We start from the raw sequence: 15218 nt of genomic DNA on the forward strand, positions 1-15218 counted from the left end.
GTGGATGTTTGTAAACTCATTACATCTCACAAGAGCAGTCACTAGTCCCTGTTAGCCACAGCCTCCACCAGGGGATGTCTGTAGGTGTGAAAAGAGGCGACAAGAGGCCCAGGCACCCAAGGACTAGTGTGCCTCGGGAGACCTGCACAGATGTCTTTGGGGAAGCAACAGAGGGCAGAGTGGCTCCGTTATAAAGGTATGCTGAGCTGTTCATGAGCAAAGCAAGAAGCGAAATTGGGCTTTGTTCATGGAACCAAACTTTGCGTCAGATGGAGCTACTCTCATGGCGGCTTGAATCTTATGCATTCAAGATAAACTATTGAATACTCTATCAAGCATCTTTGTTATTGCTATTGATTAAGTGTCTTTTGCAAGTACACATCACTATTGTTTTATCGCAGAGGTTTAGTGGAGGCTAAAAAAAACCAAAAGGTGCATCGCCTATCTTAGATTGCTCGCCAGTATGCTACTTTCCTCCTTTTGGGACCTTTCAGCGCTGTCAGGGCAACTTGGTCCCTGAAATCTGCATTCAAAGCTCATCCATCCATTCATTATCAATACACCACTTCATCCTCTGGAGGGTCACAGGGGGGCTAGAACCCATCCCAGCAGACTTAGGGTGAAGGCTAGTCATATCGTGGACAGGTCGCCAGTCCATCACAAGGTCAACACAAAGAGACAGCTATACACGCTCACACCTATGGCCAATTTAGAAGGTTAACTCACAATTCAAGTTAAAACTTTACTTTGTCTCCATACATACCCCTAAAAATAAAAGCAAATCACTGCTTGCTGCTAACTGAACCACATTACGTGAACCCTCTTTCTTTAACCTTGAACCACACGCCAGTAGCCTGTATTATATTTATAAAGTCAGTTATGGAAGATTGGTGCCGCACCAAAGGAAACTATGGTCCACCAGCACTGACAGGAAACATGGAAGAGAAAACAAATGTACAGTGCAGGACAGCCTGAGGAACACCATTTCCTGAAGATGCTCTTTAATTAAGTTCCCAGAAGGAGGTAGTTAGCTGGGTCGGGGTGTGTTGCATTAGCCTACCCTGCTCACTGTCCTAAACCCACTTGTCCTTATTTCGTCTCTTTTTTTCTGGCATTCTTGCCTGTGTATATTGTTCTTGTGTTTCTACACCCTGTTTGTGCATGCACTGTGTGTATCTGTGTATCTGCAGTGTGTTAGCGAAGCCTGGACTGCTTACTGTAGCCAAGGGGAACAAAATAGAAGGATTTGTAAAAACATTGTTCTCATGGCGACCAGGTTTCATTCAACGTCTGGTTTCCATTTGAGTCCTTTAATTGGGGAGAATGTCACAATCAATGTTTTGCTCTGGATACTGAAAGAGACGACCCCCCGCCTCATGTTACCCCCGCCAAGCACTTCATCGGCTGCCATAAACCCTTTTCTCACAGACACTCGTGCACGTACGCACACACATACACGCTCACATTTAAAAGACGAGCGCACACGCTGCCAAATTCCTCTTAATGGGCAAGAACATGTGCAATGAGTGCACATGCACACATTGTTTTTCTTCTTTTTGAAACACACCTGGCACACTACGACAGGCTAATTTCCAATGAAGTGTTTATAACAGAGAGTCAGGTTTTAACATGAGCCACATCTCTCGGCTTGTGCCTGCCAAGAGGCCCCTCGACTCCAAACTGCACTTAGCCAAGTAGAACAGGAAGAGAGAGAGACGGAGCAAAAAGCAGGAGAAAGAGAGAAAATACGCAAGCGGGATCAGCAATCTTTATTAGCGCTTTACATAGATTTACAAACCCTATATATACTATATGATCCTATGTGCGATATGACATGAAACCCCAGCGTATTATTTCAGGGTGTGTGCTAAGGTATGGAGCGGGCCAAAAACTAAAAGTAGGACTAATTATGAACTATGTGGCAGGGGAGGAGACCATGTGTGTAGAGGCTCAAGGTTAAAGACGCTATTACTCTGGGAGGTACAGCTGGCTGTGGTGTGGAGGTAGACGGTTAATTCATCTGAAGAGTTGGCCTTGATCTGCTCTACCACACAGTTACCAGCTCAGCTAAACCAGCAAAAGGTCCAGTGCTGCACAGAGGAACCATTGAAACAAGCACACACACACACTGGCGTCTATCAGCCACATAATAAGAGTAAATAAATTGTATTTCAATAGCCACATGAATTACAAGTAGGTCTTCCTGGCATGGCGGAGGGGCAGTAAGGGTTAAAGAGAAGGGTAATTTCTCCCTCACACTTGTATACATGGACAAAGTTCAGACATTTCCACGCTCAGCTATTAGTGGAAAATCTGTGTGCAAGAAATAGTGTGACAGAAGGAGTGTAGGAGAAGGATGGGGTGTGAAGACATTGATAAAAAAAAACAAAACAAACCATTAACAGCACTGGGGGCAGAGAGAAGAGAAATAAACAATCAGTTCCCACTTTCATATAACAAGTCTGGAAACTTGCTCCCGAAAGCACTGATGAGGCTCTGATTAACTCTTTCTTACCAGTGAGTTTCTGCAGCAACGGGCTGAGCTCTGTTTCACGGGTGATGACCAGGGTGAGTGCTCCTATCAGCTCCCTCTCCAGCTTCTCCAGCTCCTCCGCCTCTGTGTCCTGGTCTCCGGGCGGCGCCTCATCAGCCAGGGAGTACAGATAGACCAGCAGGAGGATCAGCTCATCAGGCCCGCACTCGTCCTCCCCGAGCCTCGACCCTGAGGAAGAGCTGTCCTCTCCTCCGCGGGGCTTCATCAAGGGCAGCAGCTGCCTCAGCACAGCAGGGAAATCTGAATCTCCGAGAGCCTGCGACACACAGAAACAGCACACAAATACATGAAAAACAAGTAGTTGTTGATATTTTTGGACCACATACAGGCACTTATTTGTTTTATTGATCATAGCACAAAAACAACAGAGGGCTTGAAATGGATGTTAATCAAAAGAATGGCAGGACATTTCAAGAAAATGGTGCCTAACTGGCAACTTGCTGAAAGTTTAATGACAAGATCAATGTCATGTCTGAATGCTTGATATGAGGCTACCAGAAGTAGCCTGTTAGTTTAGTTTAGCACAGAGTCATAGAAAACATTTTATGCTGCTCGTTTGACAGCATAAAAATAGCTTTTCAGGGGTTTATGTGTCCAGAATGAGTTTCCACTGGTTGTCAATGTGATGACAAGACACCAGGAAGTTACTGCACCCTGCCAAGAAATAGTTCATTCATAAGAGTGAAACAAACAAAATGTAATTTGTACAATAGTGAGAGTTGGAAGCTGCTGGAAGAAAGATTTTGTTACATTTGGCTAAAACTGAAGCAACCGTCTTCCACCTTTTCCAGTTTTGTGCTAAGCTAACGAACTGCCGGCTTTAACTTCATATTCAGAGAGTGGTGGCAAGACATTGAACTCAAAGCTGTTCCCAGTAGGAGGCGAGCACCTTGCATGGTATGCATGTTGCCTATTACAGTGTGTGTGTGTGTGTGTGTATTGGATAAATAATAAACACTGCAAAGTACTTTGCGTACATGCGCTACGTAAGTGCATATCATTTACTATTTACCTAATTTGCAGTTTGAAAGCCAAATGAAGTGTTTGCAAAAGGAAGACTGTAATAATGTTGTCTGAGAGACTACACTAACTATAAGTTTGACAGTGTTGTTTAAGTTTTTATTTGAATGGTAATGGTAGCATAAAAATATATTTGTCGGGCTTTTTAAAGGTTAATGTGTATATAGTACGAGTAAACAAGCTAGTAAGGTTACTGAAACCTCGCCTTATTTAAGTCTTCAGCTGTGTCTATCAGTTAGAATGCAGGTTTTAGCTGTTAACTAATTTCTGTGTATCAAAGTTATATATTTGGAAGTTTAATTCTATGACAGGAATCCTGTCCTGCCCTAAAACGGCTTAACTGTAACTCTACATTGTTACTTCTTCCTTATTGTTCAGATCTATAAAGACTTTGCCTCCACTCACCCCTCTGCCACTCACTGCAACTGAGCACACCAGCTCACCGACAAATCGAACACTGTAACACTATGCTACACATTTAGTAGTTTATATCTGAACCAAAAACCATTTCTGAAGAAGAATAACAAAACGGACAGTCTAAGCATGCAACTTGACAAGATATGTTCTTTAATTCTGTTGCGTATGAAATCCTAGATGTTTACATCTGTGTTTTTTTGAGTGCTATTGGTACACTGTAGTTTCAAAGTAGAAATGGTCAGAAATGACGACTTTTTATTTCGCTCATGACATAAAAACACCATATGGACATGCTGACAAGGTTAAAAAAAAAAATCATCAAATGTGGTTTGAATAACAGCTAATAAAACTGTCAAAAGTCATTTTTGTAGATGAATTCCCTTTTGTTCCAACAACCCATCCCTTTCTTTTCTACTCATAAGCACTGCATCCAAGTCCAAAAAGAAAATGAAGGATAGTTTGCATTAGGATGCAAATATTTAGATCACTTGATATCATGTACTGATTAGCACACATTCTTATTGGTTGCTGTATTTGTTTCTGAAAGTGTAAAAATACTCCAAGTGTTGAAATCATGAGCACAGTGTGAGTGAGCTCATCGTTCCATTCGCTAATTTTACAGCTCTGTGACCGGCTGAGGTAACGCTTAATTTTGTTTCATTCTTTTGTTGAGTTTCAACGGGCAATGAACTGTTTTTTCTTTCTCTATCACATGCGCACACACACACGCACACACACACTCATAAAGCCAACATTTGGGGCAATGTTTAGGTGCAGTGACCTGTTTTTGTGAGCCTGTCTGAGCAGGTCTGAATAGTGAGCCCCTCACGTTGGTTGGACAGGGTTCTAGTCCAACATGCTGTAGATCACAGGACCGTTTACAGAACACTGGCCACTCTCACAACAAGGGTGAGCTCACAGCCCTATAAAACAAGGGTGTGGAGCTAATCTGTCCGATGAACAGCATGAAATTCGAATGAAAAATAGGGCCAGGAGGGGAGGAAAACCAAGACAACGGGGTCACAGAGTGGAGGGAATAGTGAAAAATAAAGCAGGGTAGAGAAGGAGCTGAGAAAGATTCTGAGATATTACAGGACGAATTAAGCTGCAGATGATGGTATAAAGGGAATGATTGTTGACAGAGGATAGTATGTTTGCGTCGGATGGAGCTACAAATGCCCTCGTAGATATATTTCATTTTAACGAGGGATTTCTGTGTAAAGAGCTTTGTGCTCCTCTCACCAAAACAAACAGGCTCTGAGAATAAGTTGCTTTGGACGTTGCGGTGGGCCCACTGGGGGGATCCTGTGTCTGACCCAGAAGAACTCCTCTCTGTGCCAAAGATGCAACACAGTCCAGAGATGATGAGCCAAAGCCACAGAACTTACTGACTGACTGTCCCTCAAGAAGCAGGGAAAACGACTGTCCCTCTGGAGAGTCTTCTCAACACAAGATCAACTTCAGTGACTCTGTTGACGTTTTTGATTTTCTGCATCATAAATAAAGTTAATTAATAGCCTAACGTAGACACGTCTGAAGGTGACATCTGCATCAGTCACATCCTCCAAACAAGCTCAGTATCACAGGACCACACTCTTGCTAGTCTGTTCACTCCAGTGAGGCCTCCTTCCTGCCTCAGACTTCAGCCAAACGTTGGCCCCTTGGGACCATTCAAACACAATCTCACCACACATTTTTCTTCTTAAACATTGTGAAATCAAATACCTCTCCAACTCGCACGCATTCGAACTGCCAAACAATGTTTGGGATTGTTCCCTTGCTCCTTTCGCTGGTGGACGGCAGCGAGGAGAGAAAGACAAAGAACATTAAGGGTTTCTTGTTGAAATGCAAACTGCCAAGCACTTTCGCTTTCATCTCTCACTTTAGAGCTGCTATCGATCACCTGCACTTGCATCTGCACATGTCCAGCAGAGCCTTCATTTAATCCTCAAGGTTTTCAAACAAGCATGCCACTGTTAGCAAATTACATTTCCTTTTAGACTAGCGTTAGTTTGTGAATATACCTGTTGCCATGTAACTTTGGCTCTCAGTGTGGGGCAATAGAGAGAGGTGGAGCTGAAAGAGGAGATCTGGAGGGACTCTGGGCCTCCACATCATTTGTCAAGAACTGCTTCACTCAAAGCTGAACTAGTGTTACCTCCTGGGCCTCTGAGCACACCAGCAGTACAGTTCAGTGTTTGCTCTTGTCGAAAACTTTCTGCTTGACAAGCAAAGATAATTTATTAATTTGCAATTGGAACAATCAATGTGATATTTCAATATTCAGCACATGTACTTTTTACCTTAGCTAGGTAACACAAAGCACTTTACAATGTCTTTCTCACTAATAGTGGCAGAGCTGTCATACAAGGTTCTAAACTGCCACTGGATTCAGTGTCTTGCCCAAGGACACTTAGGCATGTGGATGAACCAGGTATCAATCGACAACCTTGCGATTAGTGGACAATCTGAGCCACGACTGCTTGTGAATTGGCTGCTTAGAATATCACTTTAAGTATTACTACAACACCGAAATATAAAAGATTTTAGACAACTATGTCATGTAAAATTATTTTGTCATTCTAAATTTAGTTGTGGTTCTCTGTTTTTTTTTGGCTTGTGGCCTCTTCAGTGAAGCAATGTCCACTGCTGACAGGCCATCACCCACAGTGTGGGTTGGGAGCATTTTAATTAAGCAGTCAGTTTTGGTTTATCAAGCCCTACTTGCACTGGATTTGTATTACCTGGGGACATCATGTGATTTAGAAATCAACTCCCACGTATGTGTTTCATGAGGCCCAATCAACAGGATAAGTGAAGTCTGTGTTTTACTTGAATTTACTGATGTTATCCATGGATATGATTTTAATAGGTTGCCACATAATTGCTGTTAAGTTGTTGAAAGACAGAAAAATATTCCTTAATGTAAGCTGCCAAATATCTTATCCCCTCAGTTTGTTTTTGTAAATGGGAATCCATATATAGCTCCTCAATTTGTACCAAAAATGCTGCCCAGGTTGTGATTCATAGTTTCTAACACAGCCTCTATAATTCTCAAGCAAGAAATAGAAAGAAGAAATGTGTGGAGAAAACAAAAAAAAAAAATGCAAAAAAGACAAAAAGATGACAGTAATCAGAGGACAGGATTGTCACTGGCAAAACATGATGGGTAATTTGCATTTGAAGTTTTACAAAGTGGAGAGATGGCAGATTCATGTGAGACTAAATAACAGCTGGCCTCTGCAATTATTACAAATTACTGTTATTACAGGTAACATTAGTTCCATTTAAAAAGGGCTTCAGACTGATGTTTTTGGATAATTTTTAAAGGGATATAGGAGTGTAAAAAGTCAATATTTTACCAAATTCATAAAATAAATAAAGCAACACAGTGGTTCTGCCTTAATTCACCAGAGATTTTTTGGGGAACCACTGGCCAAGAAAGACAGTTAACCATTGGGCCCTTTTGCAACCTAATGTAGTCGTTCACAATTTTATTTATCATTTAGTTTTAATCCCATATTTTGACATTCAGATGGCTGGGAAAAGCATTGCATAAAGTTGCACCTGGATTAAAAATTTGAAATTAAGAGCAAATTTTTAAATTCATCCAATGAACAAATATGTTTTTGCTCTGAGAAAAGAAGCGGAGAGTCCAAAATTCAACAGCCACAATGGCTACAAGGAGAGATGTAGACTAGTATTCAGTGGACTGTATGCACATGAGAAAGAGATGAGGCTCACTGAACTCTGCTGTTTATCATTTCTGCACAGGAACATCTTGCATATTTTTTGCCAGCGATTGCAGTCACTCACAGTCAGAGATCTCTAACAGGATAGAAATATATAGAGCCCTTCTTTGTTCTCCAAATGGGCTCAACAGGTTAGCTGATGCTAAAATTGCAAATGGTTTATTGGCAGAGGACTGAAGCAAAACTAGCTTCCTGTTCAGATCTTCGCACCAATCTTTTCCATTATCACTTAAATCTTTCATCTTATCATCAATATATCTCTGAGATCAGTTGGGCCGCCAGTCAGGAACAAAGTCAGATTTTCCAGCTCTTGCAATCTGCATTTGACCTTAGTCTCATTATTACTTTGTACAAATGCACCATAGTTTGCTTTCCATACCTGTGTGAATAAACTGTGCACTGTGAGGTATGTGCATGCTCTCACATGCCAGAAGAAGCATACACTGTAACTGGGTCCCTTCAAGAGATCTATAAAAGCTGCTGTCAACTGCATGCCATGGCGCCAGGGCAGGAAATGGAAGTCTTTGGTACAGAACTGAGACTGAGCTGAGAGAAGCTGAGTGGGAAGACTGACTAAAGCTCTTTCCAGCACCGAAGCTAAACTTAACAATGGCCGACTCACGGCGCTGGCACACAGGCTCACTGGAAAGGTGGTGGTGTACCAAACACCTCTGAGATGGAGCCGAATGCTGCATGCTTTCTATGGATCTTTGGAGCAATCGGAGTGTTTCACTCAGATATTCTGTGTCTTATTTCAAGAGATTAATTTGGCCGCCAAAGCAGCTTATTATGCAGAACAGGCTTTTACAAAACGTAGGATAAGATTATGTTACAGTTTCAACTTAAGTGCCACCTGGGTCACATTAAACATTTAAGTGCATCTTACTGGTTTATAACTTGATGCCTCAACAACTTAATGCTCTGAAAAGGACCTTTCAAGTGCTTTTTATGCTAATACAAAGTAGATTTAAATACACTTATCAAGCATAGTGAATATTTAAGCACTTTTCTTCATCCTTGTGGCATTCATCTAACTTTTTAAAGGCACACAGCATTTCCCCTGGCAACCCTGTAGAAATACTCGCAATGACAGAAAGACTGCTAACTTTATGTGGTCTATTTTTTTTAAAAAGTGTAGATTTAGGGGCACTGCTCACCACCTGAAATACAGCTTTACTGCCATAATAGCAGGAAGCTAACATTATTATTATTACAGATAATTACTGAATCCACTAGCCCTGCTGCCTTGCTTTAATGTGACCATTACACACAATTATAGAATAACAATGGCATTACTCTGTCAAAACATTGCTAACTTTAGGACTCGCAATGACTCAGACAAAACCATTACTTTAAATTACTTGAGAGTTTCTTATCATGACATAATATTTCCCCAAGAAAAGCTGTATTCAGATAAAAATATGGAATCAAAGTTTGTCCTGTGAACTGGCTCAGGGGATTGGCTGGTGCTAAATCTACCAATTGTTTATTGGCAGAGGATTGAAGCATCACTGGCTTCTTGCTCAGACCTTAGCACCAATCATAAGCTCTCCTGCATTATGGCTTGAATCTGTCAGTCAGTGATTGACAGATTACTGTTTGGCAACTCCAACCATCCTGGGGTCCATAAAGGCTCAGTCTCGCCCAATCACAGAGCCGAGCCAAACTCCTCCTTTGCCCAGCACAGCCTGAACAGGAAACCAGCTCCAGATGCAACCCCTGGAGGAAGGTGAGTGTTTCAGATGCAGCGCAGCTCGCTAACCAGAACCAGGCCTCACTCGCATCGCTCCCCGCCTGCACAATGAACCTTTTTCTGGGCCTGAGGGCAGGGGGAGGGGCGGGCGTTGGAGGTGTGGGTCCTGATGGGAGCATGAACTAAGTTGGCTATAGGTCAGTTGTTCTAGTCAACCAAAGCCTCTCTGGCCAGGAGTCACCTCAAAAGGATGCCAGACAGTTCATCATTGCCATAGCAACTAGTAAAAAAGAGAAACTCTTGCATTCTTTGGGAAACGCACACATGTGCTTCATTTGCAAATATATAATCACATCCAATTTGCATTCACAAACAACAACACGCAAAGCTGGAAGGGATACAAGGAAACCTCTAAAAACAAAATACATAAATCTTCAAGCTAGAAGACAGCAACTAAATTTTGACTCTAAATTATGTAGAGCAAGCTTGCTATTGATTTGCAGTAGAACAGCTGGAAGACAAACAAATGTGTCTTCGCCCTCAGAGAAACTGGCAGGATTTTGAACATGTAAACAACACCGAAACTCAGAGCAAACTCACAAATGCTTTTTGACTGACATCCTGTTAATGAGTGCTTTTTATCCACGGCCTGTCGGTGCAATCGTACATGTAGAGCATCTCAGCGGGAACACATGCTCATTGTAACCTGCAGGGATGACAATGACGGGTTCACCGGAAAATTTCTGTTTATCAAAAGACGGAAATTTGCTTGAAGTTCAGCAGGAACGGAAAAATGAAGTTTATCTCTGGATCTCTTTTAACTGCCATTATTCTGTCTTGTGTGAAAAATGTGGACAACGTATCAGGCCTTTAACAAGAACAGCGGAAACATGACTCTAAACACAAAGAAGAGCAAGTGAGCACACGGGATGATAGCGAACAGTGGGAAATCACCGATCACTCAACTGTGTGCGAAATGAGTCTGCATTTTATTTCTTTGTATCCAGATTTCTCTCTGTCTACTAAATCTTTCATTACCCTTTTCTTTTAACGAAACAAACAAAAAATAAATCAGAGAAATCAGGTCATTTGGCTTTTGTGTGTTTATATGTGTTTTTGCTTTGATCTGCAGAAAAAGGACAAAAGATTTAAAACTGTCCTGTATTGTCATATGATTCTTATGAGCTTACATTTGCAGGATTTGTCTTTGTAGAGTTTTATGTTTTTAACCATCTCAAACAGCAAAATAACTTTGGGATTGGTTATAAGTGTCCCCTCATTTTGCTGTTTGTTAAAACTGACTAGACTGAGGCTCAGACAGGAGGTGAGAGATTTGCACAAACTATAACATCTGCCAACACTGGTGGTTACCTGCCCTCTTATGTGGCAGCATATTACTGTTTCAGAAATGTGCTACGTTGCAGTTAATTCAACCCAAACATTTCTTACTTCTGCCTCATGTAACTGGCATTTACTGTGAAGAAGTCACAGAAAAAGCGATGTACTTGTCACAGAGGTTACCGAGAACTGAAATGGTTTTGCCAAACTAACCAACTTTACTGTGCCCTGTTGCTGTGTAGAAAACAGCATTCACTGTATACACCATGCAGGTTTTCAGCTATTTTTGTCAGAAAGTAGCTGCTCAAGGGGTGTTTGTGTAGTTTTATACCACACGTGTTGTTACCACCACTAACCATAGGTGCTGCCAAATACAGCAGGGCTCAAATATCGAGGAATAGAATTTTCTCAAGGTGTCCCTGTGGCTAAGCAAAGCACTGCTTGAATGCAGAGTGAAAATACAGCAGGATTTTCTTTACAACAAATCTATTAGTAGCCAGTAAATGATGGAATGCACAGCCTGACCAGCAGTCTGCAGCTTGAACGTCTGTCGGTCAAGTGATGCAATTTATAGTTCAGAGGAAACATAGACTGAAAATGGCTGAGTAGCCAAGTTAGGATGAAAAGATAACAGAGGAGAAAAACACGACTATTGGTTTGATTGACTGATTGGACAGACTGTTATATAAATGCATGGTGTGAGTCCTGAGAACTCAATGTACTGCAAACTGAAAAAAACACAAGCGAACAGACAAAACAAGAGCACATCAAGAAAGAAATTTATTCACCAACGTGACAAGACACATACAAGAGTGAGAAAAAAAACTCTGTAAATACTAAAACCAGATGCAAACACAGAAAACACAACCAGATACAGAAATGCTGCAAGTAGCACAACAAAAATGCTTCCAGAGGGCACTATAAAGTCTGCTGCAGCGTGGGCTATTTGCAGCTCGTTTCTGGTTGTTTGCTTGTGTTTTCTGTATTTTTAGCTTGTTGTTAAATTTCCTAAAGACATTTACCTAATTTGTTCAGTCTATTCGCATGTGTTTTCTTCAGCTGGACTGCACTGAGCTCTCAGGGCCACCATACAGATGGATGGACAGCACAGTGGATGGTAAAGCTCTTAGAGGGAAGGTGACCCCTGGTCCCGGCTCCATCACCCTGATGCTGCTCTGCTTGTGGGAACACAGAGACATAAATCTTTTGTTTTAAATGAGGCCTGAATTACCACACAGTGTGTGCGGTGGGTGTGCTTCACTTCTGCCCAGCTGAGCTGGCTGGTCGCAGATCTGCATGCTGGACTGGACCGAGAGAAATCAATGGACTCCACACACGGCTGAAGGTCAGCTCTCTGGAGGAGGGATGGACGGACAGGCAGCTGCCTCTCAGTCACGACACGTAAAGGCTCTCAGTAGCTTTTACATCACTCCTCTCCTCTTTCACCGTTTGTCCTGTTTAATCCACTGTCTACACATGCATCTCTCTTTTTATCTGCATTTTCCCCCTTCTACTATCGCTCTGTGTGTCAAAGGTTGGTTTGGCACAGAGCTTGAGGGCTATAATTTAGAGGAGACGTGGGACCCGATCACAGAAACAAACACAGTCCCCGCACTCCGCCCTGCCACCGCCAGTCAGCCACATGCTGGTCACTGCGGCTGGACTCTGTCTGCCCGGCACACGACACCCTGCCCGCTTATCTCACTTAGGCTAAGACCTGCAGTTCATTCGGTACGCGATTAGTTTGGAAAAATAAGCAAGATAGACATCGTATGAGCTCTTAATGTGAAAAGTTGTATTAGGTAGTCAGTCCAAGTGTGTGGAAACATAAAGGAATTAATGAGGCTTGCATAGGCTGCAACAGATTATGGTGCAATTCACCAAAAGAGAGTTGCTCTGTAGCCACAAACCCCAGGGCCATTTAAAACCTCTCGCATTTTTCTCACACCGAGAGAGACTGAATCACACGCATTCACGAGTAGAACACATGCACAAACACACACACAGACCGCACTAATACTGCCAAGGATAGTACATTACATCCACTACTAATTGACTCAGGAGGCTCCAGCAGGGAGAAAACATCCTGAGGTAAACAGACTGTTTCTAGACAAAAGCGGAATGAAACAACAGCGATTTATCCAAAGGGATTCAAAGCAAAACAACTTGATTTGACATTTTGCAGTTGCTCTGTTCCACTTTTCAGCACAGCCATCCAGAAATGGACATGATACATGAGATCACTTTTCTTTTCTTGTACCTTTTTTTTTTTTTAAACAGAATTGTTTTTGTTTTTTTGTAATTGAAGAAAGATGTAGGATAGAACATTAAAACAGTCCCTCTGATTACAGTGTCTGCCTCACACATGGAGGGGAGGGTGTAGAGTTGGGGTATACGGGGGGAGGTTGAACACATTCAACTAGCAAAAGGAGGCTATTTCAAAATAAGAGTGGCACGGGTTGGCTGAAGGCAAATTTTGTGAATCCGTACTGGTACTTCAGTGTGATCCAAGTGTGTTTTGGAGCTTGATATATGAGAAAGAAAACACATTTTTACATTTACATGTCGTCATAAAAGAGGGATAAAGTTTTAGCACATGAGAGATGTTACTCTTTTATCAAGTTCCAGAGCTTTGTGGTGAATTTCCAACATCAGGGGGCACTGTTGCACCACGACACATCCAGGCTGCACTGATTGAACCAAGTCTGCTTGCCTCTTTTCCCTCCAAAACTCCATCCTGGAAAAGGCTTCAATAGACAGGAAATGGGCTGCAGTCGAAATGTTGGATATTTTTAAACTATTAGCTGCATGCTAGGTGGATCGCAGCTGTGCGATTGTGAATTCTGCAGGGTTGACCTCAGCTCTGTCCGTGCAGTCATTTCTAAGCAGGCAGTGTGTCATTGCGGGCTGCTGCAGAGCTCCGTCATGGGTTTCTGTAGTGAAGCTTGAATAAAACATGGGATTCATGAATAAACTGAGAGCTGTGTCACTCACTAGTGTTCTCTGATGTGAGTCATTACTTCGAGGTACAGCTGGTGTGCTCTGTGTTTCTTAAAGGAGGAGGGTTACATGCGTGTGTTGAGGAAGACGTTCTTGCGCCACACATGGCAGGAGGCAGGGCTTCTTTTTGTGACCTCACATTAACACAGAGGTCATAGCGGTATTTACATAGAGTACCTCTAAATGAAAAAGAGGTAACGTGCACATCTGTTTTAAAGCAATGGATTCTAAATCTTAGCAAGGGAGGACTGCGTTTTGTGTGTAAATAAGGCCATAATCTGGATCTTCAAGCCAACCTGTGCATATCTCTATCAGAGACACTGACAAACACGCCTACACACGGCTGCTCTTCACTAAACATTTATAGAACACTCATCACAGACAGGGGAAATGGGAAACAGATAATCTCCCCGAATTTCCCCACATACACACACCTGGGTGGATGCTGAGATGTACTGGAACATCATGAATATTTCATAAACAAACATGAGCAAAAAAATCAAGAAAGACAAACAATACAGACGAGACAAAAGGCAGGAGTAACATCTTGGATCATGGGAAGCAAACAGTGAGACCTCCGCTGAGATGTGACCACATTCATGACTAATTCCTTATTTATTCATCAATTATGATCAACAAGATTATTTTACTGTCTGGCCCGGGTGTAACATGGGAGATCTTAATATCAATAAAAATTCAGAGAGGCAAGAAGTAAGACCTGCGTTTTATTGCAGGCGTGCAAACACTACAATCAAATGCATTATTGACCACATTCTCCCATAGGTTTCCTTTACTGGAAACCCCAGTTCACACATAAAGGAGGGAGAAAATAAAAGTTAGGAAACAGAAACCACAGTGAGGGGTAGTGGTGGCAAGAAGGAAGCCTTCAAAATAAAAGTTTAAAGGTGATAAAATAGTAATTTCCTTCAATTTATTTCAAAGTTTCTATTCATCAAGGGTAAGATCTGAATGTTTTTAGAAACTTTCCTCACAAATACATCCTTAGTGAACAGATTTTATCTTAACACAGCGACCTGTCCTTCAATGCTCAGCGTATGAGAGCAGTCGGCCGTGAAGAGAGTGCTCTTTCTGAGTAATCTAAGAACTGAGACAGAGTGGCATTCTGCACACACAACAGCCCTCTGTCACACCTGCACACTAGCATATGACTGCTAACACAGGTTGCATGGAAGCACGGTGCACACTACAAACCCAGTCTGACTAAAGCACGCACAGCAAAATATAGGCAACAGAAGCTATATGTGTTATGCTTGTGTTTACTGAAATATCACTGGGAGGGCTGCGCACAACATGCAGGCTAGAATGAAAGAGAGCACAGACATGCAGCGATCCCTCGGCAGACTACATGTCTGCGCACTAACACCCATCACCCTGCATGAATTCCATCTGTTATAACACTTTGAGTATCAGAGGGCTTTACCAG

General features: G+C 42.2%; 1 protein-coding gene across 1 annotated transcript in view; it reads right to left on the minus strand.

Annotated features, from left to right (window-relative positions):
• The window catches only part of scfd2 (sec1 family domain containing 2), a 99601-nt gene that overhangs the window by 52593 nt on the left and 31790 nt on the right, over positions 1 to 15218 (minus strand). The window contains exon 5 of the mRNA XM_023271839.3: positions 2516 to 2810. Within this exon, the coding sequence (XP_023127607.2) occupies positions 2516 to 2810 (295 nt within the window). The remainder of the gene's footprint in view (positions 1 to 2515; positions 2811 to 15218) is intronic.

Source organism: Amphiprion ocellaris, chromosome 2, assembly GCF_022539595.1.
Source record: "Amphiprion ocellaris isolate individual 3 ecotype Okinawa chromosome 2, ASM2253959v1, whole genome shotgun sequence".
NCBI classification, from domain to species: Eukaryota; Metazoa; Chordata; class Actinopteri; family Pomacentridae; genus Amphiprion; species Amphiprion ocellaris.